This window comes from Triticum urartu, chromosome 4A (genome assembly GCF_056163025.1).
Source record: "Triticum urartu cultivar PI428250 chromosome 4A, HENAU_Tu73, whole genome shotgun sequence".
Classification (NCBI taxonomy): domain Eukaryota; kingdom Viridiplantae; phylum Streptophyta; class Magnoliopsida; order Poales; family Poaceae; genus Triticum; species Triticum urartu.
In genome coordinates, this window is record NC_141876.1 from 74789011 (window position 1) to 74810456 (window position 21446).

Consider the following 21446-nt stretch of genomic DNA (forward strand, 5'->3'; position numbering starts at 1 on the left):
GGGGGGTACACGATCTCTGCTTTGACAAGACGTGCCAAGGAAACCGCCTCGCAAAACACGCTGAGGTGGAGAAGTGAAAACGACTTGAGTGAAGGACTTGGCTGTAGTGTGTTGACGCACTGCGGAATACGTCAGCAGATTTGATTTGTGTTAATATTATTCTCTCTATGGCAATATGTGGAAGCTTATTTTGTAGAGCCGGACACTACTCTTGGTGTTTACAATCTTCTATGAGGGACTTGGAGGAGGAACCTGCCTTGCAATGCCGAAGACAATTTGCGCGCCGGACTCGTCGTCATTGAAGCCTGGTTCAGGGGCTACTGAGGGAGTCCTGGATTAGGGGGTGTTCGGGTAGCCGGACTATACCTTCAGTCGGACTCCTGGACTATGAAGATACAAGATTGAAGACTTCGTCCCGTGTCCGGATGGGACTTTCCTTGGCGTGGAAGGCAAGCTTGGCGATGCGGATATTCAAGATCTCCTACCATTGTAACTGACTCCATGTAACCCTAACCTTATCCGGTGTCTATATAAACCGGAGGGTTGTAGCCCGTAGGCAATCAACTCCATATACAACAATCATACCATAGGCTAGCTTCTAGGGTTTAGCCTCTTTGATCTCGTGGTAGATCTACTCTTGTACTACCCATATCATCAATATTAATCAAGCAGGACGTAGGGTTTTACCTCCATCAAGAGGGCCCAAACCTGGGTAAAACATCATGTTCCCTGCCTCCTGTTACGCACAGTTCGGGACCCCCTACCCGAGATCCGCCGGTTTTGACACCGACACTCGCACTCAAAGATAATGGATCCTGAATAATCCTCCATGATTGCCTTGCCAACAGAGATAGGTTAAAAATTTCTATGCCTCGAAAACCTAGTCCTCCCAAATGTTTTGGTCTTGTGCAGACATCCCATGAGACCCAGCAGGGTTTTCTCTTCCCCCTTTTACTGCCCCACCAAAACTGCCTTATCATTGATGTACTTACCCACACCGGAGCAAAACCAAGTTTAACCATCATTGCCTTGAGATAGTCCCATTCTAGCCTATCATAAGCCTTCATCATATCGAGTTTCAACGCACAGCTACTATTACCCCTTGCCTTGATCCTCTTCATAAAATGCAAACATTCATAGGCTGTAATAATATTGTCGTTTATAAGTCTCCCTGGAACAAAAGCAGATTGTTCCTCTGATATGATCTCTGGTAGGATTTGCTTCAATCTGTTTGCAATAACCTTCGAAGCAATCTTATACAGTACATTGCATAAGCTTATAGGCCTGAACTGAGTTAACAACGATGGGTTCATTACCTTCGAATCAGCACCAGGAAAGTGTCATTGATACATTCGGGACTCTCTTCTCCTCTCACTATTCTGAGCACCGCCTTGGTCACCTCATCGCCGCAAACATCCCAATGCGTTTGATAGAAATGATCTGGGTAGCCATTGGGTCCCGGTGATTTGGTGGGAAACATCTGGAACAGTGCTTCTTTCACCTCCTTCTCGGTGTAATCCGCAACAAGCATGGCATTCATTTCAGGAGTAACTTTTTGAGGTACATGGTCCAGAACCGCTTGCATGTTAGTTACCCCCTCAGATGTATACAAAGACTTGTAAAACTCCGTTACCATCTCCTTCAGCTCCTTCGGATCCTCCACCTGGACTCCCAAAGAGTTCATCAACGCCCTTATCATATTTTTCTTACGCCTCAAGCTCGCCCGCATGTGAAAAAACTTCGTGTTTCTATCCCCTGATGTTAGCCAGTCTATCCTTGATCTCTGGCGCCAAAGCAATTCCTCCCTGTGATAGAGTTCCACCAATCTCTCGTTTATCTTCCTTTCAGCCTGACTCGGACTAGTGCGAGAAGGTTCATTACGGAGCTTCTCAAGCTCCTCTTTTAAGTTTTTCATCTCCCTCCTGACCGAACCAAAAGTCCTCCTGTGGTCAGAGATGTTTATGGAGCATAACTATATTAAAGATCTGTGTGACCGCTTGAATGATGAATTGATATCCGAGTTCTTGATGTTTTCGTTATCCCTAGTTAGTGTGGTGTTAAGTTATTATGACAATACCCTAAAAATAGTTATTTGACCATTCAAGATCTGATTTAGTTGATATTTCAGCAACGTTTGACCATCTATTATTTATTATTTTTGTACGTATATTATTTAAATGTTGAACTTTAATCAAATTCATTTTCAATGATTTTTTGCATGTCCAATGTTGAGTTTAATAATTTTCTGGTGAATGATTACTTTTCTAAATCAATATCAAGTTTTCAAGTTTTCGTCAGGATGTTCTATACGTGTGAGTTTCTTCTACTTTGTTTCTTCAATTTTTTTTGTTCATGATGGTTGCCGTTTTGTGTCTAATTTATATATTTTTTAATTTCTTGCGGGTATTTTGGCGGTTTTTATTTGGTGTCGCAAGTGATATTACCGAATGTAAGGTGCTTGTTTTTGCTAGCCTATAATAGTTGTTCAATGTAAAAAAAGTGTGTGCACTTGAGAATATTTAATTATAGAGCTCCAAGTAAACAACATACACTGAAAATAAACAAAAGTACTACATATAGTATAATAAGTAAATTACAACCATCGGCATCACAGTTTAAACTCTGCCTTTCTCTTGTATGGCCGTGACTGCCGACTGGGCGATATGCCCTATGCAGAAGAAGAGGAGGGCGTGGGGAAGAAGAGGGGGCCATGGGGGGGAAGAACTAACGGGTTGAAGCATCTGAACTGGATAGGTTTTGCCCGGCTCGGTTTTTGTGGTCCTAGAATAATCGACTAATAAACAGAAACGCCGAATCAAATTCAGGATGACTGAAACTAAAGAAAATTTTCAGATACCTAACACATATGTGCTCTCATTTTTGAACTTATTGTTCCTCTCAGACAAGATTAGATCGGGCTCTAATAGCAATATTCGTTCAACCTCCTAACATCCCTAACATTAGGATGTGATGGCCACAGGCTCGCTGAAAGTTGCCTTTCTATCTGCCCGGACATAAGAAATCACAGAAAACTTCATCAACACACCTAACCTAGTAAGTAATAACCACTTGAATGATGAATTGATATCCGAGTTCTTGATGTTTTCGTTATCCCTAGTTAGTGTGGTGTTAAGTTATAATGACAATACCTTCTTGTTCTTCCGGACGTAAGACCTCGTTAAAATCTCCAATACATAGCCAAGGAAGAGGGCTCAAAGAAGATATGTTTTTCATTGTGTCCCACGTCCGGTACCTAAGGTGTGTTTGAGCCTCCCCGTACACAATTGTAAGTCTCCAGGGATCGAAGCCACCCTCCTTGACTCCGCAATCCAGATGATAGTACGAATAACCCAAAATCTCAATATCTATATCATTATTCCAGAACAAACCAATACCTCCACTCCTTCCATCACTGCTAACAGCATAGCATCTGTCAAAACCTATTGAACTGGCTAGACTTTCTACCCTAGCTTTATCGACTTGAGTTTCTACTATACAAAGCAAGGTAGGGACAAATTTCTTCGCGATTTCGCGAAGCTCGCGAATTGTCGAGGCTTTGCCCGCACCCCGACAATTCCAGCTGATTATACTCATTGTTCCTGGCGGCGCTCCCCATAGGAGCTCACCGATGCAGCAGTTTTTTCCTTGTTTCTTTCATCCCCTTCTCCAGCTTCCTCTTGGTCTAACCCCTTCTTTGACCTCTTGTTTATCTTCCTGGGAGAGACATACACCGGAGGCAGTGGGGGTATAACTGGTGGTGTCTTTGCAACTGGGGCCAAGCCCGATTCTACTGGCAGCTCGGTAGTTTGAGCAGCCTTTGCCATACCTGCGTGTGAATTTTCCACCGAGCTTCTCTTATTGCTGCCCCTATTTTCAAGTGCTGCCTCTTCCATAGGGTTTTCTGTGTCCACTTCATGGCCATCTTCTTTTGGGGGATCACCACCATGATCGGGGCCCTTGTTATTTGCTGCTCCTTCCCTTCCTTGATACATCCCACGACCTCTGCCTCGTTCCCCTCCTCTACCTCGACCTTCGCGGAAAAAAGATCTTCCATCAGAAGGCTGGTTGTAGGATACTTCCTGGCGCTTCGCAAGCATCCAGCTGCCCCACTTTTTATCAGATTCACTCCAAACCCCATTGCCACACTCCTCAAAACCGTGACCCATGATCCCGCAGATTTTACAGAAAAACGGGACTTTTTCATACTTCACAACCAACATCTTTATCCCCTCTCATTCGACATTCAGAGGTGTAAACATGGTCAATGGTTTGGCAGTCAGAACACGAACCCTAGCTCTTACGTAGTCCCCCTCATACTAGAGATTAGGCCGAAGTTGAACCTCCCTCACTTTGCCTATCCTGCGAGCTAGCTCATCTACCACCTCAGGGTGGCGATAGAGGTCAGGAACTTTGTGAATTTGCGCCCACAGAAACAACCCGTCTAGGGCATACTCCTCTGGATCAGTTACCCCATCATAATCCTCAATAACCACAGCATAGTTCCTGAATAGCCAGGGTCCTCCATGGACTACTTTCTTCCAATCTCCAAGACAAAACATCTGGATTATGAATCTGTTTTCCCCCGCCTCCCTGAACTTTGGAGTTTGCGCAAGGCCCCAGACGAAAGTTATCGTATCAAACAAGGACGACGAGCTGAAGGGCCTATCAGTGTTAACCCTAGCCACCGCCATCCATCGGGCTTCTTCCTTGAATTGCTTCGCTCTTTCCTTCCCGATGACCACATCGTCGAGTTCCTCATCCAGCAGATCCATATTCTTTAGCATCTCCTCAAGATCCACCTCCTCCCCTCGCCCCGATCGCGACGAAGAACCTCTGTCAGCCGCCATCTACGTTAGAGTTATTGGTAATCCAGCCCCCTACCCTCGCGGTCGCTCCAAAGGCGGCAGCGTAGACGGGGCCGGTGTAGCGATAAAACCTCCCGCCGGCAGAGAACGTCGGGCGGAGGTAAGGACGAAACCCTAAGCTAGAGGGTAAAAACTTTTCTGCTGACCCTGGCGAGGAAGCAGCGGGAGGCCTGGAGCAGGACGTCCGCCGGGTGGTTATCCGGGTCGTCGAGGAAGCGGAGCGCGGCGAGGCCGTCGTCATAGGGTGCGGGGAACCGGTGCTCCGGGGCGCGGCGGTAGTCGACGGAGAGCACGGCCGCGGAGGCGTACCTCGCGATGCGCCGGCACGCGGCGTCGTAGGCCAGCGAGCCGCGGATAGGAACGCGAACCCGCCGCCATGGAAGAAAACGATCACGGAGAGGGGCGCTCCCTTGGCATCGCCGGGTCTCGCTGGGTGGAAGAGGCGGGCGCGAATGCGGAGGGTCGGGTCGACGATGACATCGCGGGAGGCGACACCGCGGCACGGGGAGGAGAAGGCCAGGACGCGCGGGTCTAGGAGGGAGAGCACGCGGCGGTTCACGGTGCCGTCGGCGCGGCGGGTGGCGTCGGCGACGTAGTCCACGGCCCTGAGGGATAGGCGCATGATGCGCGACATCGGCGGCTTCGGCCTACTCGCCGACGGGGGCTCCTCACCATTGTCGTCGTGCGCCTTCCGCTTCTGGAGGTGTATTTGCGTTGCTGGCTGGTTTGAGTAGAATTTGTAGTGGTTGGGTAACGGGTAATCTCTGCCTCTCTGGTGGAGACTTGTCTTGTCTGAGACTTGGGAGTGTGGGTAATAGCTCGAGTGATCTCTGGTTTTCCTGATCTGCAGTGATAATGAGGTTATTACTTACTAGGTTAGGTGTGTTGATGAAGTTTTCTGTGATTTCTTATGTCCGGGCAGATAGAAAGGCAACTTTCAGCGAGCCTGTGGCCATCACATCCTAATGTTAGGGATGTTAGGAGGTTGAACGAAAATTGCTATTAGAGTCCGATCTAATCTACTCCAAGAGGAACAATAAGTTCAAAAATGAGAGCACATATGTGTTAGGTATCTGAATATTTTCTTTATTTTCAGTCACCCTGAATTTGAAACGGCGTTGATCTTTATTAGTCGATTATTCTAGGACCACAAAAACCGAGCCGGGCAAAACCTATCCAGTTCAGATGCTTCAACCCTTTAGTTCTTCCCCCGATGGCCCCCTCTTCTTCCCCACGCCCTCCTCTTGTTCTGCATAGCTCTACCGGACTCGCGGGCTATGCCTACGGCCCAGGGCCGTCGGCATAGGTCCTTTGCCGTCGACATAGATCTATGCCTATGGCCGCCGTCGGCATAGCCCCGTCGGCGTAGATCACGTCAGCGTAGATGTGTCAGACCGTCGGCGTAGTATAGCCGTCGGCATAGGTTCGTATGCCGACGGCCATGGGATAGCCGTCGGCATAGTTTAGCCGTCGGCGTTGTTTTCCGTCTGACGGCAACGGACGGCGCCATCAACAGCGCGATTCAGGAGACGACACGTGGCGCAGGTATGCCGACGGCTAGGTTGTCGGCACAGATGGAAATCTATGCCGACGACCTAGCCATCGGCATACCTGCGCCACGTGTCGTCCCCCGGCTTCTCCTGGCGGCAGGGCTATGCCTACGGGAAAGCCGTCGGCATAGATGGAAATCTATGCCGACGGCTTCGCCGTAGGCATATGTCTGCCACGTGGCAGCTCCTGGTTTCTCCTGGCAGTAGGGCTATGCCTACGGCAATGCCGTCGGCATAGTTTGCCACGTGGCAAGCCCTGGTAACTCCTGGGCGTATATATGCCGACGGCTTTGCCGTAGGCATAGTTTTTTTTTGTTTTTTTTATTTTCCCTGTTTTCTCTTTTCCAATTCATTTGACACCATTTCAAAACAGAACAATATGAAATTATGCAGAAATATGACAATTCATCATGTGAACATACTCAAGTTCATCTAAACATACTCAAGTTCACCATCATCATCTAAACATACTCAAGTTCATCACATCATCTAAAGATCATCGCCGATGGAAGTTCATGAACATAAAAGTAGTGCAAGACATGAAACATGATAAAAGTAGGAATATGAAAGGCATGGCACGATGGCCACATGCACGGAATCATCAAGCAAGAGCACCCCCGCCAAAACCACCACCTCCGCCATAACCACCACCACCTCCGCCAAAAGCACCTCCTCCGCCAAAACCACCACCACCACCTCCGCCAAAACCGTCATCGCGACCACCACCACTCTACCAGATCGGAGTGACTGGGGTCGACGGAGCAGGAGTCGAGCCACCGGTCCCCTACATGTTTCAGAAAAGATTCTAACGGTAAATATGATATGATAGTGTTTCATGAGCGAGAACTATTTGCTAGTAGTTAGGCAAATGTACTAACCGAACCATCACTGCCTAGTGCCACCCATTCATCGAACGTGGGCACGTGTGGGGGTTCTCCCGCAGGTGGCGGTGGGGGTCCCATTTGTGGTGGATCCGTGCGGTTAGTCCAAGACGCCAACATAGCCTGAATGTTAGTTAAACAAGCAAACTAGAAGATCAGAAGGAATGAAAGTGCAAAAGTTTAGGTTGGTTTTAAGAGGGCAAAACTAACCGTCATCATCTGACGGTTGTAATCATCGTTTGCCTTCACTCATTTCAAGTACTCCCGCACCTCGAGATTCCTATGCTCGACAAACTCCTTATATGCCTACATAATTTAGGTTGTTTCTAAGTGAGCAATGCTGAAAATAAACTGAGAATGCAAGATAGAAAAAGATAAAGAGGAAGTACTTACAACATGCTGGCGGGCTAAGGGAGTCTGTGAACGCCCCGTACTCTCTAACTGGCTCGGGTTGCTAGCCCGAAGCCGTGTGTACGAGATCGACGGAGTGATCAAGCCATCGAAACACGGATACCGGCCATTCTTCTTCCCCTGGATGGCCACCACCGCCGTGTCGTCGATCTGAGACTGGGCGACCTCAGCAACAGGAACATCCGGATGCAACTCCTGATAGTGATGAATGTAAGACCCCAGGTGCTCCTCGGTCTTGTCGTAGTACTAGCTCTCGCCCTCCTTGCGATGACTCCGCTCGCGGGCCAGCTTCCACGACTCCATGTCTGATAGCGGCCTCTTCAACTTGTCCTCCTACAACGTCAAATAGAAGTCAGCCATACATAAGAACATGACGTAAGGAAGAACAAAAATGCATCATGCACATAGATATACCTTCATGGCCTTGAAGCCCCAGTGGTTCCTGTTTCCTTGGCTGTGTGACCCGTCGTCTCCACGGTTAGCCCGGGCCTTGATGCTCTTGGCAGCAAACTCTGCATCAGCGCCGAGCCACCTATCCACCAAACTCGCCCATCCGTCATGCCTTCCATAGCACCAACGAGGAACAACCTATGCAAATTTTGGAAGCATGACATGTGAGCACGAAACATATAGTTGACTGCTTGAAACAATGAAAAGTTAGTAATAGTTACCATCATGAACTGCTCCTTGCTCAAGGTAAGTCGTAGCTTCTGCGCTTGAGTTTTGGGCATCTTTTGGTGCAGGTAGTAGTGGTAGTACTGCGAGACGGCAACCCAGCGCACCTCGTACTGCAACTGACGAGCTTTCTTCTTCGCAGCCGCAAGCAAGACCACGTCGGCTCTGGCCTTGTGCTCGTCAAGAACTCTATAGAGTTGCTGCAATCATGCAAAAACCAGAAGCAAACAAGGCATGAGTTGAGTGATTCAATGATAAACTATGAACGAAACTGAAGACAAGTGATTCAGAAGAGAACTTACCCAAAATTTGGTGATCACGGCCTTAGCGGTCGTCCCGTACTCCGCGTTGCTGCAAGCCTCGTAGTGGGCCCAGCTCATGGCCAAAACCCGCTGCTGCGGGTCCCTGTCTGGCCGCGGGCAGAATAGGCCAGGCCAAAACTCCTTCAACAGGACAGTGATAAGGCCGTTCGGTTTACGGCCCTTTCCGTGAAGGATCCAGTTTCTGCAAAAGAATCAAATGATTGCCATGTGTACAATAAGAAAATGTTGTCATGTGTTGAAAATATGATTGAGAGGCACTTACTCTGTCCCCACAGGTTCAATGAGCCACTTGTGCTCCTCGATAGAAGGTGGTGTAGGTAGTCCGGCATTACCACGCAGCCACCCCTGCGAAGAACCCGGTGGCAAGTCACCCCACAACGCGGTATCAACCTCCCCTCCACCCTCCTCGGCCTCCTCCTCACCCTCCTCCTCGGCCTCCTCCTCCTCACCCTCCTCCTCGGCCTCCTCCTCCTCGCCATCAGGAACATACTCCTCCTCCTCAGACTCAGAAGGTGCCTCTGTATAGGAGGGCATCGAAGAAGACCCTCCTATTTTAGACACGGCCCGGAGTTTTTTTCCCCGGTTGCCTCTCCCCCCACCTCCTCCTCCTCTAGGGGCTCTTCCCCCACCGCCTCCTCCTCTAGGGTCTCCTCCCCCGACCCCTCCACCTCCCTGTGAGGTGTCATCCTCGCGTAGTCGGGAGGGAACCTTGTGGGCTCGTCCACTCCGAGTAAGTCCTTTAAATTTACTGAGGAAACTAGCGCCGCTGGACTTGCCCATGATTATTAAACCTGCATTGAGAAGAGAATAAAAAATTAGTAAGGATATCAATTAAACAAGCATACAGGAAAAACATTAATACCAGAAGAGCACATTAAGCATACTATTGTAATATCATTAAAAGAACTTACATTTTCTAGAACCCATATGAATCATCACTATTGTAATCTATTTGTGGACCGGTCTCATCATCACTATCACGCATATCTTCTTCGTTGTCTGACGGAGGTGGAGGCTCTTCCTCATCGTCAGCGTCTTCATTTAACTTTTCAAGCATAATTATGTCTCTTTGATTCACAACTGCCTCACCATCAATCCGTGCGTCGTCGTCGTTTGGGTCCAGGTCAACATAACCCAAGTCATCATCCTCGTTGTTTCGGACCACGTCATCATGTTCCTCTTGATAGAACACTCCCTCGTATGTCATGGGGTTTATGTTGTAGTAATCATCATCGTTCGGGTCCGGTAGCTTACCATGCGGCGACACCTTGAACACAACTTCCCAACCCTTTAGGTACTCTTTCTGGCATGGGTAAGGCAGATAATATACTTGTGTGGCCTGGGTAGCGGCGATAAAGAGATCAGCTCTGGCATAGATGGTAGATGGTTTAACTTCAACTAAACCAACAGAAGGCGTATGTCTCAGACCCTTTTTGGGGTCGAACCATCGGCATTTGAACACAGTGAGACTTAGGTGTTCGCGGCCACGTTTGAATGTAAGCTCATATATTTTTCCTACCCTTCCGTAGTAATCTACTTCATTATCTCCTTCAGTGAAGACTCCGGTATTTATGGTTTTGGGATCAGGCCGACTGTTCTGGTGCTCCTCTGTATGGAAGCGATACCCATTCACATCATACTTTTCGCATGTCATGACGACAGGATCAAAACCCATGGAAACCCATCTCAATTCTTCATCCATTGATTCGGTCGGATCATTTCCCTACAAGTTTAATTGAAATTATAGGGTGCATGAGTTTAATTGAAATTATAGGGTGCATGAGTTTAATTGAAAGTGTGAAAAATTACTTTCTTGATGAACCACGCAACGAAATTTTTCCTTCCATCAGCACCCTTTCGGAGAAGAGCAAGTGCCTCCGCTTCAGAAGGAGGCAGCATTCCCGTCCATTCTTCTTCAACGAATCGACTACAATAAGAAAAGCGGTATAAGAACTAGGCAAAGTGAACATAACAAATTGACTAAAAGAATGGTGCAAAGGTATTACCTCATCCACTCATCCTCAACTTCCTTGATGTTGTGCAAGATATAGAACATGACATCCTCCCACTCATCTCGTGGCATGAGATAAGATTTCGAGCATCCAGCCCTACTACCTTGCCCGATGAATAGAGGCAACTTGGGTTTATACTTGGGTTCTTCTGTATTGTATCGAGACACCTTATTGTGCAACGTGGGAACATGGTCCGGATAGTAGGCTGTCCTGAGGTCTGCCACCTCCTCTAGGATAACTGCCTCAGCTATGGAAGCTTCAATCTTAGCTTTGTTTCCACATTTCTGTCTCAGATGCTTGTTCTGTCTCTCAGGGCCGTACTGCCAACGATTCTGCACAGGGCCCCCCAACAATACCTCGTTCGGGAGGTGCAAAAGGAGATGTGTCATCGGAGTAAAGAAGCCTGGCGGGAAGATCTTCTCTAGCTTGCATATCAACTCCGGCGCCTTCTTATGCATTTCTTTTATCTTCTCAGGACATACTTCTTTAGCACAAAGCGTGCGGAAGAAATGGCTTAACTCCGCAAGCACACGCCAGACACGCTCGGGAACATAGCCCCGAACCATCACCGGCATAATCCGCTCAATCCATACATGATAGTCATGACTCTTGAGCCCGGTCACTCTGCCCGTTGAAAGATTGACCCCCTTACTTATATTCGACGCATAACCATCAGTGAACTTCACGACGTGTTTCAGCCACTTGAATGTCTCCATCTTATGATCCTTTTTAAGTACGAAGTCAGCATCTGGCTTGAACCAAGATTTTCGACTGCCTGTGGGAGGCTGCATGTGTAGACGTGGTCTATCTTAAATATTCTGTTGATCAACTCTAGCATTAACATTATCCTTTGTCTTATCAAGAATGTTGAGGATCGTGTGAAAAAGGGACTCTGCGACATTCTTTTCGGTGTGCATCACGTCTATGTTGTATGGAAGTTTGAGGTCCTTAAAATAGGGAAGCTGCGTGAAGGGGGTAATGTGAGTCCAGTTGTGCGTCTCACCATATCCTTCAAAAAATTTCCCTTTAACTTTTCCTTTGCCCTCGCCCTCGTCTTCGCCTGTGGCTTTGCCTTTGCCTTTGCCTTTGCCTTCCCCTCACCGGCAGGCTTAAGAGCTTTCAGCTGAGCAAGCACATCCGCACCAGAAAATGTTGGAATCTCATTTACTTCATGGACAACTTTGCCTTTTGTGAAGTTCTTCTTGTCTTCCCTATCAGGATGGTCTGGAGGGAGGAACTGTCGATGCAGGTCAAATGCAACATACTTGCCACCCTTCTTCAGCCAAATGAAAATCAAGGCCTGCATGCACACTGGGCAAGGCATCTTTCCACTTGTACACCATCCGCAGAACAAGGCATAACCGGGAAAGTCATGCATGCAATATTGTAGCCAAACTTTCGTCAAGAAATTTTTCTGCAGATCTCGGTCGTATGTCAACCTCGGGAAGTACCAAGAATGGTGCAAATCATCCACCAACGGCTGCATAAACACACTCAAATTCTTCCCCGGATATTCAGGCCCCGGAATTATAAGCGATAGGAACATGGTCTTGCGTTGCATTATGGCGCCGGGAGGGAGATTCAGCGGAATAACAAATACGGGCCAACAGCTGTATGGATTAGATGACATACCATATGGATTGAACCCATCACCTGTTATAGCAATTTTGACATTCCCAGCCTCGGCTGCTTCCTCCGGGTACTCTATATCGAATGACTTCCATGCTTCACCTCCTGATGGATGTACAATTTTTTTTGGATTGTACCTTTTCCCTTCCTTGTGCCACTTCATCATTTTGGCAGACTCCTCGGTGATGAAAAGGTGCTGCAGTCTTTTTATAAAATCAAGATACCGAAGAACCTTCACAGGGATTTTTAGCTGCTGCTTCTGACCATGCTTATCGACCACCTCAATATACCGAGAGGAACCGCACTTCCTACAGTACTTGTCATCCGCATACTCATGCCTAAAGAAAAGGCAATTCTTTGGACAAACATGTATTTTCTCATAGTCCATCGAGAGCGCCTTCATGATTTTCTTCGTACCGTACATGGTTTTCGGCAGTTCATGGCCCTCAGGCAGGCTGTTAGCCCATACTCCCAGAAATGCTTCGAAGCAACCTCGGCTACAGCCGTACTCAGCCTTGACTGCCATCAGTTGCGAGATGGCATCTAGCACAGACAGCTTGGCACCCTCATAGAGAGGTTTCTTTGACGAGGCCAAGATTTCCAGGAAGGCCTTTGCGGTTTCCTCCGGCTCCTCCGGTTCATTCGCTGAATGTGACGGAGGTGTCGGCTGTGCAGCAAAGACATCATCTAGCATGTCTCTAACCCCATCGTCCTCATAACCAGCGACGCGTTGTCGTATCACATCCTCTCTACCACGGTCCCGCTGGGCAAAGTTTATCGGCATATTAAAGTTGGGCATAAATCCATGCGTGCGAAGGTGCTTAGTCATCTCACTCTTATCTCTGCGGATACGCCTCTTACATCTGGCACACGGGCATTCTGGCACCATCCTCATTGGACTATGGAATATCTCTTTCAAAAACACATCAGTTTTCTCGACCCACTCTGTTGTTCCTTGATTCCGACGGAAAAACCCACTATACATCCACTGATTATCTGCCATCTCTGCTTTACTGGAAGCCACACAACAAAATTAAGGATTCATTTAAATTACTCACATCAATATTTTATTTTTTACAAGGTTGACGAGAAACGACATTTAATCCACCTACATCTCTAATAGGTAAAGATGGGTCCTAATCCCTCCCGAGAATGTGTAGATTGAGTACGTTGTCCATGCTCTACCCCATTCCGAGACAAAATTTCGGCAGCACCTCCCTGCTGTTCTCCAAATACACGTCTCGGCAAAATGCCAAGAGAATGTGCATCCGGAGAACAACAGGGAGGCGCCACCGAAATCCTGTCTCGGAACGGGGTAGAGCATGAACAACGTACCCAATCTACACATCCTCGGGCTGTCTGTGGAAAGCGCTGGACAATCCAAAAGAGCTGCGGTGATAAATATGCAATTGAATGCATATTTATCGATGCAACCCTTTCGGACGGGAGACCTAGGTTACGCGACTTGATGTGAAAATTTAATTTAGTGACATGGAAAAAAAGTGGACGAGGTCATGGAATTGTTGCTCACCCTCCGATGTAGTCGATCAAAGGAGATGGACGATCGTGGACCAACACCTCCAACGTCGACAATCACTCCACGAAGATGGAACACCACAAATCCTGTTAATTACACCGAGTGAAAAAAATTTAGGTCATCACCTCACATTAAGCATTGATACTTTTAACTATGAAAAAAAATCATGTTTCGTCAAGTGTCAAATTTTGTCCTACAATTTTTTAGCAAGATCATCATGATTAAATAACCACTCATCCTATCATAATTTTGCAGCACATCTCACATAGCTACTTAACATTAAGCACTGACACTTAAAACTATGAAAAAAATCTTATTTTGTCAAGTGTCAAATTTTGTCCGGTTCAATTTTTTTGACAAGATCATCATGATAAAAATAATCACTCATCTTATACCAATTTTAGAGCACATCTCAAATGACAAGATCATCATGATAAAAATAATGCAAACTAACAATCTAACATCCTAACATCCAACATTCAACTATATATCAACCTAACAACCTAACATCTAACCTAACAATCTAACATCCAACATCCATCCATGCATTCATTCATCCATCCAACAGTAGAAAAAATGCAAAAAAATGAAAAAAAAACGCAGCTCACCGAGAGGGGCGTGGCAGGGGGCGAGGCGGTGGAGGGGATGGTGAGGCAGGGGCGGTCGGGGACGGGAGGGACGGGGCCGGACGGAGCCGCGGCCGGCTCTAGGAGCCGCGGCCGGCGGGCCGGTCGGGAGAGGCCGGGGCGCCGGGGTCGGGGGAGGCCGTCGCAGTGGCGGGGTCGGGGGAGGCCGTCGCAGTGGCGGGGTCGGGGGAGGCCGGTGCAACGCGTGGTCGGGGGAGGCCGGGGCGACGGCGGGTGGAGACGGCGGCGCCGGCCGGTGTGGAGGCGGGGGAGGCGAGGCGGCTGTGGAGGCGGGGAGGGCCGCGCGGGCGTGGTGGAGGCGGGGAGGGCGGCGGCGGCAGGGGGAGGTGGGGGGTGCGGCGGCGGCAGGTCGGGGTGGGGGTGCGGCGGCGGCGGCAGGTCGGGGTGGGGGGTGCGGCGGCGGCGCAGGTCGGGGTCGGGGGGTGCGGCGGCGGCAGCTCGGGGTGTGGGGGAGACAGTGAGTGGATGGGGGAGAACGCGAGTGGATAAGGTCAACTATGCCGACGGCATAGCTCAGGGCGCCACGTGGCACCTATGCCGACGGCTTAATCGTAGGCATACTTTTTTTTCTTTTTTATTAACCACGTCACCGATCCGCGTATAAGCTTCCCTATGGCCGCAGCTATGCCGTCGGCATATTTTTATTTTTACTTTTCTTATTTTGTATAAATTTTGTAATGTTTTCTTATTTTTTATAAATATTTTAATGTTTTCTTATACATATTTTTTACATGCAGAACATTATTTAAAATGTACCATACATTTTCTTTAATGATTCGAAACATTATTTTTAATGACATGATATTTTTTTATATTGTACAACAATTTTCTAAAATATCACGTACATTTTTTTCTATGGTCTCGTGAAAGGTGATACATAGGAGAGCAACTAACTGAGGGGTACCGTTACCGAGTGCCTGATCCGGTAACTATGCGAGTGCCTGATCCGTCTACTACCGTGTCATCGCCGTCCGTGAGGGGGGCACACCCCGGAGACACGAGCCGCCTCTTCGGACATGCCACCACACCACCCCGCATGTATGAGGGCCCAATGCGACGCTCCGGTGACATTGCTACCCCCCCCCCCAGGGCCCCCGACCCGCCTAACCCTGTAGCGTTTGACCACGGGATCTAGCACTTTGACTTTGCACGGACAGGATTTGACCAGTGGACCTCTCCACCCGGTTGTGTTAGGTCAGCCCATAGGAACACTTTGGAGCAACATCCGGGCCAGACCCACAGCAAGATCCCCTCCGTGTAGACCCGACGCGTCCGTTTCCCCCCTCCAAGTGCCGGCGGTGGCGCCGTCCGTGAGGGGGGCCAAACCCCGGAGACGCGTGCCGCCTCTTCGGACATGCCACCACACCACCCCGCATGTATGAGGGCCCGGTGCGACGCTCCGGTGGCATTGCCCCCCCCCCAGGGCCCCTGTCCTCCCTAACCCTAGAGCGGTTGACCACGAGATCTTGCCCTTTGACTTTCCATGGACAGGCTTTGAACAGTGGACCTCTCCACCCGGTTGTGTTAGGTCAGCTCAGAGGGACACCTGGGAGCAACATCCGGGCCAAACCGACATCTACATCCCCTCCGTGTAGACCCGATGCGTCCGTTTCCCCCCTCCAGGTGCCGGCGGCGGCGCCGTCCGTGAGGGGGGCACACCCGGACACGCGTGCCGGGCGTTTGCAACCACCACAACACTTCCAAACACATAAGAGGCTGCCTACGCAAGATTTGGCGGCATGCTAGCCCCCGGAGGCCGCCGGCCATAGCCGTAGACGCGCCAACGGCAATCCGCGTAGAGGGGATTTTTCGGATACTTCTCCATCACCAAAAATTATGAAAAAAATATTATCGTTCCTATAGCACATGTGCACATGTCGTGTAAAAAAACTCATGATTTTATCGTGCTCCGAGTATTTAATAATATTCACGCCGCATCGTTACCACAGAATGGCTACTACCGTGTCATCGCCGTCCGTTAGGGGGGGCCACTCTCCGGAGACGCGTGCCGCCTCTTCGGACATGCCACCAGACCACCCCGCATGTATGAGGGCCCGGTGCGACGCTCCGGTGGCATTGCTACCCCCCCAGGGCCCCCGACCCACCTAACCCTGTAGCGTTTGACCACGGGATCTAGACCTTTGACTTTGCACGGACGGGATTTGACCAGTGGACCTCTCCACCCGGTTGTGTTAGGTCAGCCCATAGGAACACTTTGGAGCAACATCCGGGCCAGACCCACAGCAAGATCCCCTCCGTGTAGACCCGACACGTCCGTTTCCCCCCTCCAGGTGCCGGCGGTGGCGCCGTCCGTGACGGGGGCCAAACCCCGGAGACGCGTGCCGCCTCTTCGGACATGCCACCACACCACCCCGCATGTATGAGGGCCCGGTGCGACGCTCCGGTGGCATTGCCCCCCCCCTAGGGCCCCTGTCCTCCCTAACCCTAGAGCGGTTGACCACGAGATCTTGCCCTTTGACTTTCCACGGATAGGCTTTGAACAGTGGACCTCTCCACCCGGTTGTGTTAGGTCAGCTCAGAGGGACACCTGGGAGCAACATCCGGGCCAAACCGACATCTACATCCCCTCCGTGTAGACCCGATGCGTCCGTTTCCCCCCTCCAGGTGCCGGCGGCGGCGCCGTCCGTGAGGGGGGGCACACCCGGACACGCGTGCCGGGCGTTTGCAACCACCACAACACTTCCAAACACATGAGAGGCTGCCTACGCAAGATTTGGCGGCATGCAGGCCCCCGGAGGCCGCCGGCCGCAGCCGTAGACGCGCGAAGGGCAATCCACGTAGAGGGGATTTTTCGGATACTTCTCCATCACCAAAAATTATGAAAAAAAATATTATCGTTCCTATAGCACATGTGCACACGTCGTGCAAAAAAACCCATGATTTTCTCGCGCTCCGAGTATTTAATAATATTCACGCCGCATCGTTACCGCAGAATGGCTACTACCGTGTCATCGCCGTCCGTTAGGGGGGGCCATGCTCCGGAGACGCGTGCCGCCTCTTCGGACATGCCACCACACCACCCCGCATGTATGAGGGCCCGGTGCGACGCTCCGGTGGCATTGCTACCCCCCAGGGCCCCCGATCCGCCTAACCCTGTAGCATTTGACCACGGGATCTAGCCCTTTGACTTTGCACGGACGGGATTTGACCAGTGGACCTCTCCACCCGGTTGTGTTAGGTCAGCCCATAGGAACACTTTGGAGCAACATCCGGGCCAGACCCACAGCAAGATCCCCTCCATGTAGACCCGACGCGTCCGTTTCCCCCCTCCAGGTGCCGGCGGTGGCACCGTCCGTGAGGGGGGCCAAACCCCGGAGACGCGTGCCGCCTCTTCGGACATGCCACCACACCACCCCGCATGTATGAGGGCCCGGTGCGACGCTCCGGTGGCATTGCTACCCCCAGGGCCCCCGTCCCGCCTAGCCCTGTAGCGTTTGACCACGGGATCTAGCCCTTTGACTTTGCACCGACGGGCTTTGACCAGCGGACCTCCCCACCCGGTTGTGTTAGGTCAGCCCATAGGAACACTTTGGAGCAACATCCGGGACAGATCCACAACAAGATCCCCTCCGTGTAGACCCGACGCGTCCGTTTCCCCCCTCCAAGTGCCGGCGGCGGCGCCGTCCGTGAGGGGGGGCACACCCCGGAGACGCGTGCCGGGCGTTTGCAACCACCACAACACTTCCAAACTCGTGAGAGGCCGCCTACGCAAGATTTGGCGGCATGCTAGCCCCCGGAGGCCGCCGGCCACAGCCGTAGACGCGCGAAGGGCAATCCGCGTAGAGGGAATTTTTCGGATACTTCTCCATCACCAAAAATTATGAAAAAAATATTATCGTTCATATAGCACATGTGCCCACGTCGTGCAAGAAAACTCATGATTTTATCGTGCTCCGCGTATTTAATAATATTCACGCCGCATCGTTACCGCAGAATGGCTACTACCGTGTCATCGCCGTCCGTGAGGGGGGCCACGCCCCGGAGACACGTGCCGCCTCTTCGGACATGCCACCACACCACCCCGCATGTATGAGGGCCCGGTGCGACGCTCCGGTGGCATTGCTACCCTCCCAAGGCCCCCGTCCCGCCTAACCCTGTAGCGTTTGACCAAGGGATATAGCCCTTTGACTTTGCACGGACGGGATTTGACCAGTGGACCTCTCCACCCGGTTGTGTTAGGTCAGCCCATAGGAACACTTCGGAGCAACATGCGGGCCAGACCCACAGCAAGATCCCCTCCGTGTAGACCCGACGCGTCCGTTTCCCCCCTCCAAGTGCCGGCGGTGGCGCCGTCCGTCAGGGGGGCCAAACCCCGGAGACGCGTGCCGCCTCTTCGGACATGCCACCACACCACCCCGCATGTATGAGGGCCCGGTGCGACGCTCCGGTGGCATTGCCCCCCCCCAGGGCCCCTGTCCTCCCTAACCCTAGAGCGGTTGACCACGAGATCTTGCCCTTTGACTTTCCACGGATAGGCTTTGAACAGTGGACCTCTCCACCCGGTTGTGTTAGGTCATCTCAGAGGGACACCTGGGAGCAACATCCGGGCCAAACCGACATCTACATCCCCTCCGTGTAGACCCGATGCGTCCGTTTCCCCCCTCCAGGTGCCGGCGGCGGCGCCGTCCGTGAGGGGGGCACACCCGGACACGCGTGCCGGGCGTTTGCAACCACCACAACACTTCCAAACACATGAGAGGCTGCCTACGCAAGATTTGGCGGCATGCAGGCCCCCGGAGGCCGCCGGCCACAGCCGTAGACGCGCGAAGGGCAATCCACGTAGAGGGATTTTTCGGATACTTCTCCATCACCAAAAATTATGAAAAAAAATATTATCGTTCCTATAGCACATGTGCACACGTCGTGCAAAAAAACTCATGATTTTATCGCGCTCCGAGTATTTAATAATATTCACGCCGCATCGTTACCGCAGAATGGCTACTACCGTGTCATTGCCGTCCGTTAGGGGGGGGCATGCTCCGGAGACGCGTGCCGCCTCTTCGGACATGCCACCACACCACCCCGCATGTATGAGGGCCCGGTGCGATGCTCCGGTGGCATTGCTACCCCCCAGGGCCCCCGATCCGCCTAACCCTGTAGCGTTTGACCACGGGATCTAGCCCTTTGACTTTGCACGGACGGGATTTGACCAGTGGACCTCTCCACCCGGTTGTGTTAGGTCAGCCCATAGGAACACTTTGGAGCAACATCCGGGCCAGACCCACAGCAAGATCCCCTCCATGTAGACCCGACGCGTCCGTTTCCCCCCTCCAGGTGCCTGCGGTGGCGCCGTCCGTGAGGGGGGCCAAACCCCGGAGACGCGTGCCGCCTCTTCGGACATGCCACCACACCACCCCGCATGTATGAGGGCCCGGTGCGATGCTCCGGTGGCATTGCTACCCCCAGGGCCCCCGTCCCGCCTAGCCCTGTAGCGTTTGACCACGGGATCTAGCCCTTTCACTTTGCACGGACGGGCTTTGACCAGCGGACCTCCCCACCCGGTTGTGTTAGGTCAGCCCATAGGAACACTTTGGAGCAACATCCGGGACAGATCCACAACAAGATCCCCTCCGTGTAGACCCGACGCGTCCGTTTCCCCCCTCCAAGTGCCGGCGGCGGCGCCGTCCGTGAGGGGGGGCACACCCCGGACACGCGTGCCGGGCGTTTGCAACCACCACAACACTTCCAAACTCGTGAGAGGCCACCTACGCAAGATTTGGCGGCATGCTAGCCCCCGGAGGCCGCCGGCCACAGCCGTAGACGCGCGAAGGGCAATCCGCGTAGAGGGAATTTTTCGGATACTTCTCCATCACCAAAAATTATGAAAAAATATTTTCGTTCCTATAGCACATGTGCCCACGTCGTGCAAAAAACTCATGATTTTATCGCGCTCCGAGTATTTAATAATATTCACGCCGCATCGTTACCGCAGAATGGCTACTACCGTGTCATCGCCGTCCGTGAGGGGGGCCACGCCCCGGAGACACGTGCCGCCTCTTCGGACATGCCACCACACCACCCCACATGTATGAGGGCCCGGTGGGATGCTCCGGTGGCATTGCTACCCTCCCAGGGCCCCCGTCCCGCCTAACCCTGTAGCGTTTGACCAAGGGATCTAGCCCTTTGACTTTGCACGGACGGGATTTGACCAGTGGACCTCTCCAGCCGGTTGTGTTAGGTCAGCCCATAGGAACACTTTGGAGCAACATGCGGGCTAGACCCACAGCAAGATCCCCTCCGTGTAGACACGACGCGTCCGTTTCCCCCCTCCAAGTGCCGGCGGTGGCTCCGTCCGTCAGGGGGGCCAAACCCCGGAGACGCGTGCCGCCTCTTCGAACATGCCACCACACCACCCCGCATGTATGAGGGCCCGGTGCGACGCTCCGGTGGCATTGCTACCCCCCAGGGCCCCTGTCCTGCCTAACCCTAGAGCGGTTGACCACGAGATCTTGCCCTTTGACTTTCCACGGACAGGCTTTGAACAGTGGTCCTGTCCACCCGGTTGTGTTAGGTCAGCTCAGAGGGACACCTGGGAGCAACATCCGGGCCAAACCGACAGCTACATCCCCTCCGTGTAGACCCGATGCGTCCGTTTTCCCCCTCCAGGTGCCGGCGGCGGCGCCGTCCGTTAGGGGGGCCACGCCCCTGAGATGCGTGCCGCCTCTTTGAACATGCCACAACACCACCTCGCATGTATGAGGGTCCGGTACGATGCTCCGGTGGCATTGCTACCCCCCCCAGGGCCCCCGTCCCGCCTAACCATGGAGCGGTTGACCACGAGATCTAGCCTTTTGACTTCCCACGGACGGGCTTTGACCAGTGGACCTCTGCACCCGGTAGTGTCAGGTCACCCGTAGGGACACCCGGGAGCAACATCCGGGCCAAACCCACAGCT

General features: G+C 51.7%; 2 protein-coding genes and 1 pseudogene across 2 annotated transcripts; all 3 read right to left on the minus strand.

The window, feature by feature from the left end:
• Window positions 1–4984: 4984 nt before the first annotated feature.
• Window positions 4985–6308, minus strand: LOC125554621 (putative carboxylesterase 18; annotated as a pseudogene).
• Window positions 6309–7953: 1645 nt separating this feature from the next.
• On the minus strand, window positions 7954–9239 carry LOC125554622 (uncharacterized). The gene is made up of 5 exons (XM_048718123.2): window positions 8968–9239; window positions 8685–8886; window positions 8379–8582; window positions 8122–8295; window positions 7954–8040 (listed from the first exon to the last, which is right to left on the minus strand). The coding sequence occupies exons 1-5, from the start codon at window positions 9237–9239 to the stop codon at window positions 7954–7956; spliced, it is 939 nt and encodes a 312-aa protein (XP_048574080.2).
• A 1348-nt stretch (window positions 9240–10587) lies between these two features.
• On the minus strand, window positions 10588–11508 carry LOC147974852 (uncharacterized). The gene is made up of 2 exons (XM_087520175.1): window positions 10712–11508; window positions 10588–10618 (listed from the first exon to the last, which is right to left on the minus strand). Exons 1-2 carry the CDS (start codon window positions 11506–11508, stop codon window positions 10588–10590), a joined length of 828 nt encoding a protein of 275 aa, XP_087376301.1.
• Window positions 11509–21446: the final 9938 nt, after the last annotated feature.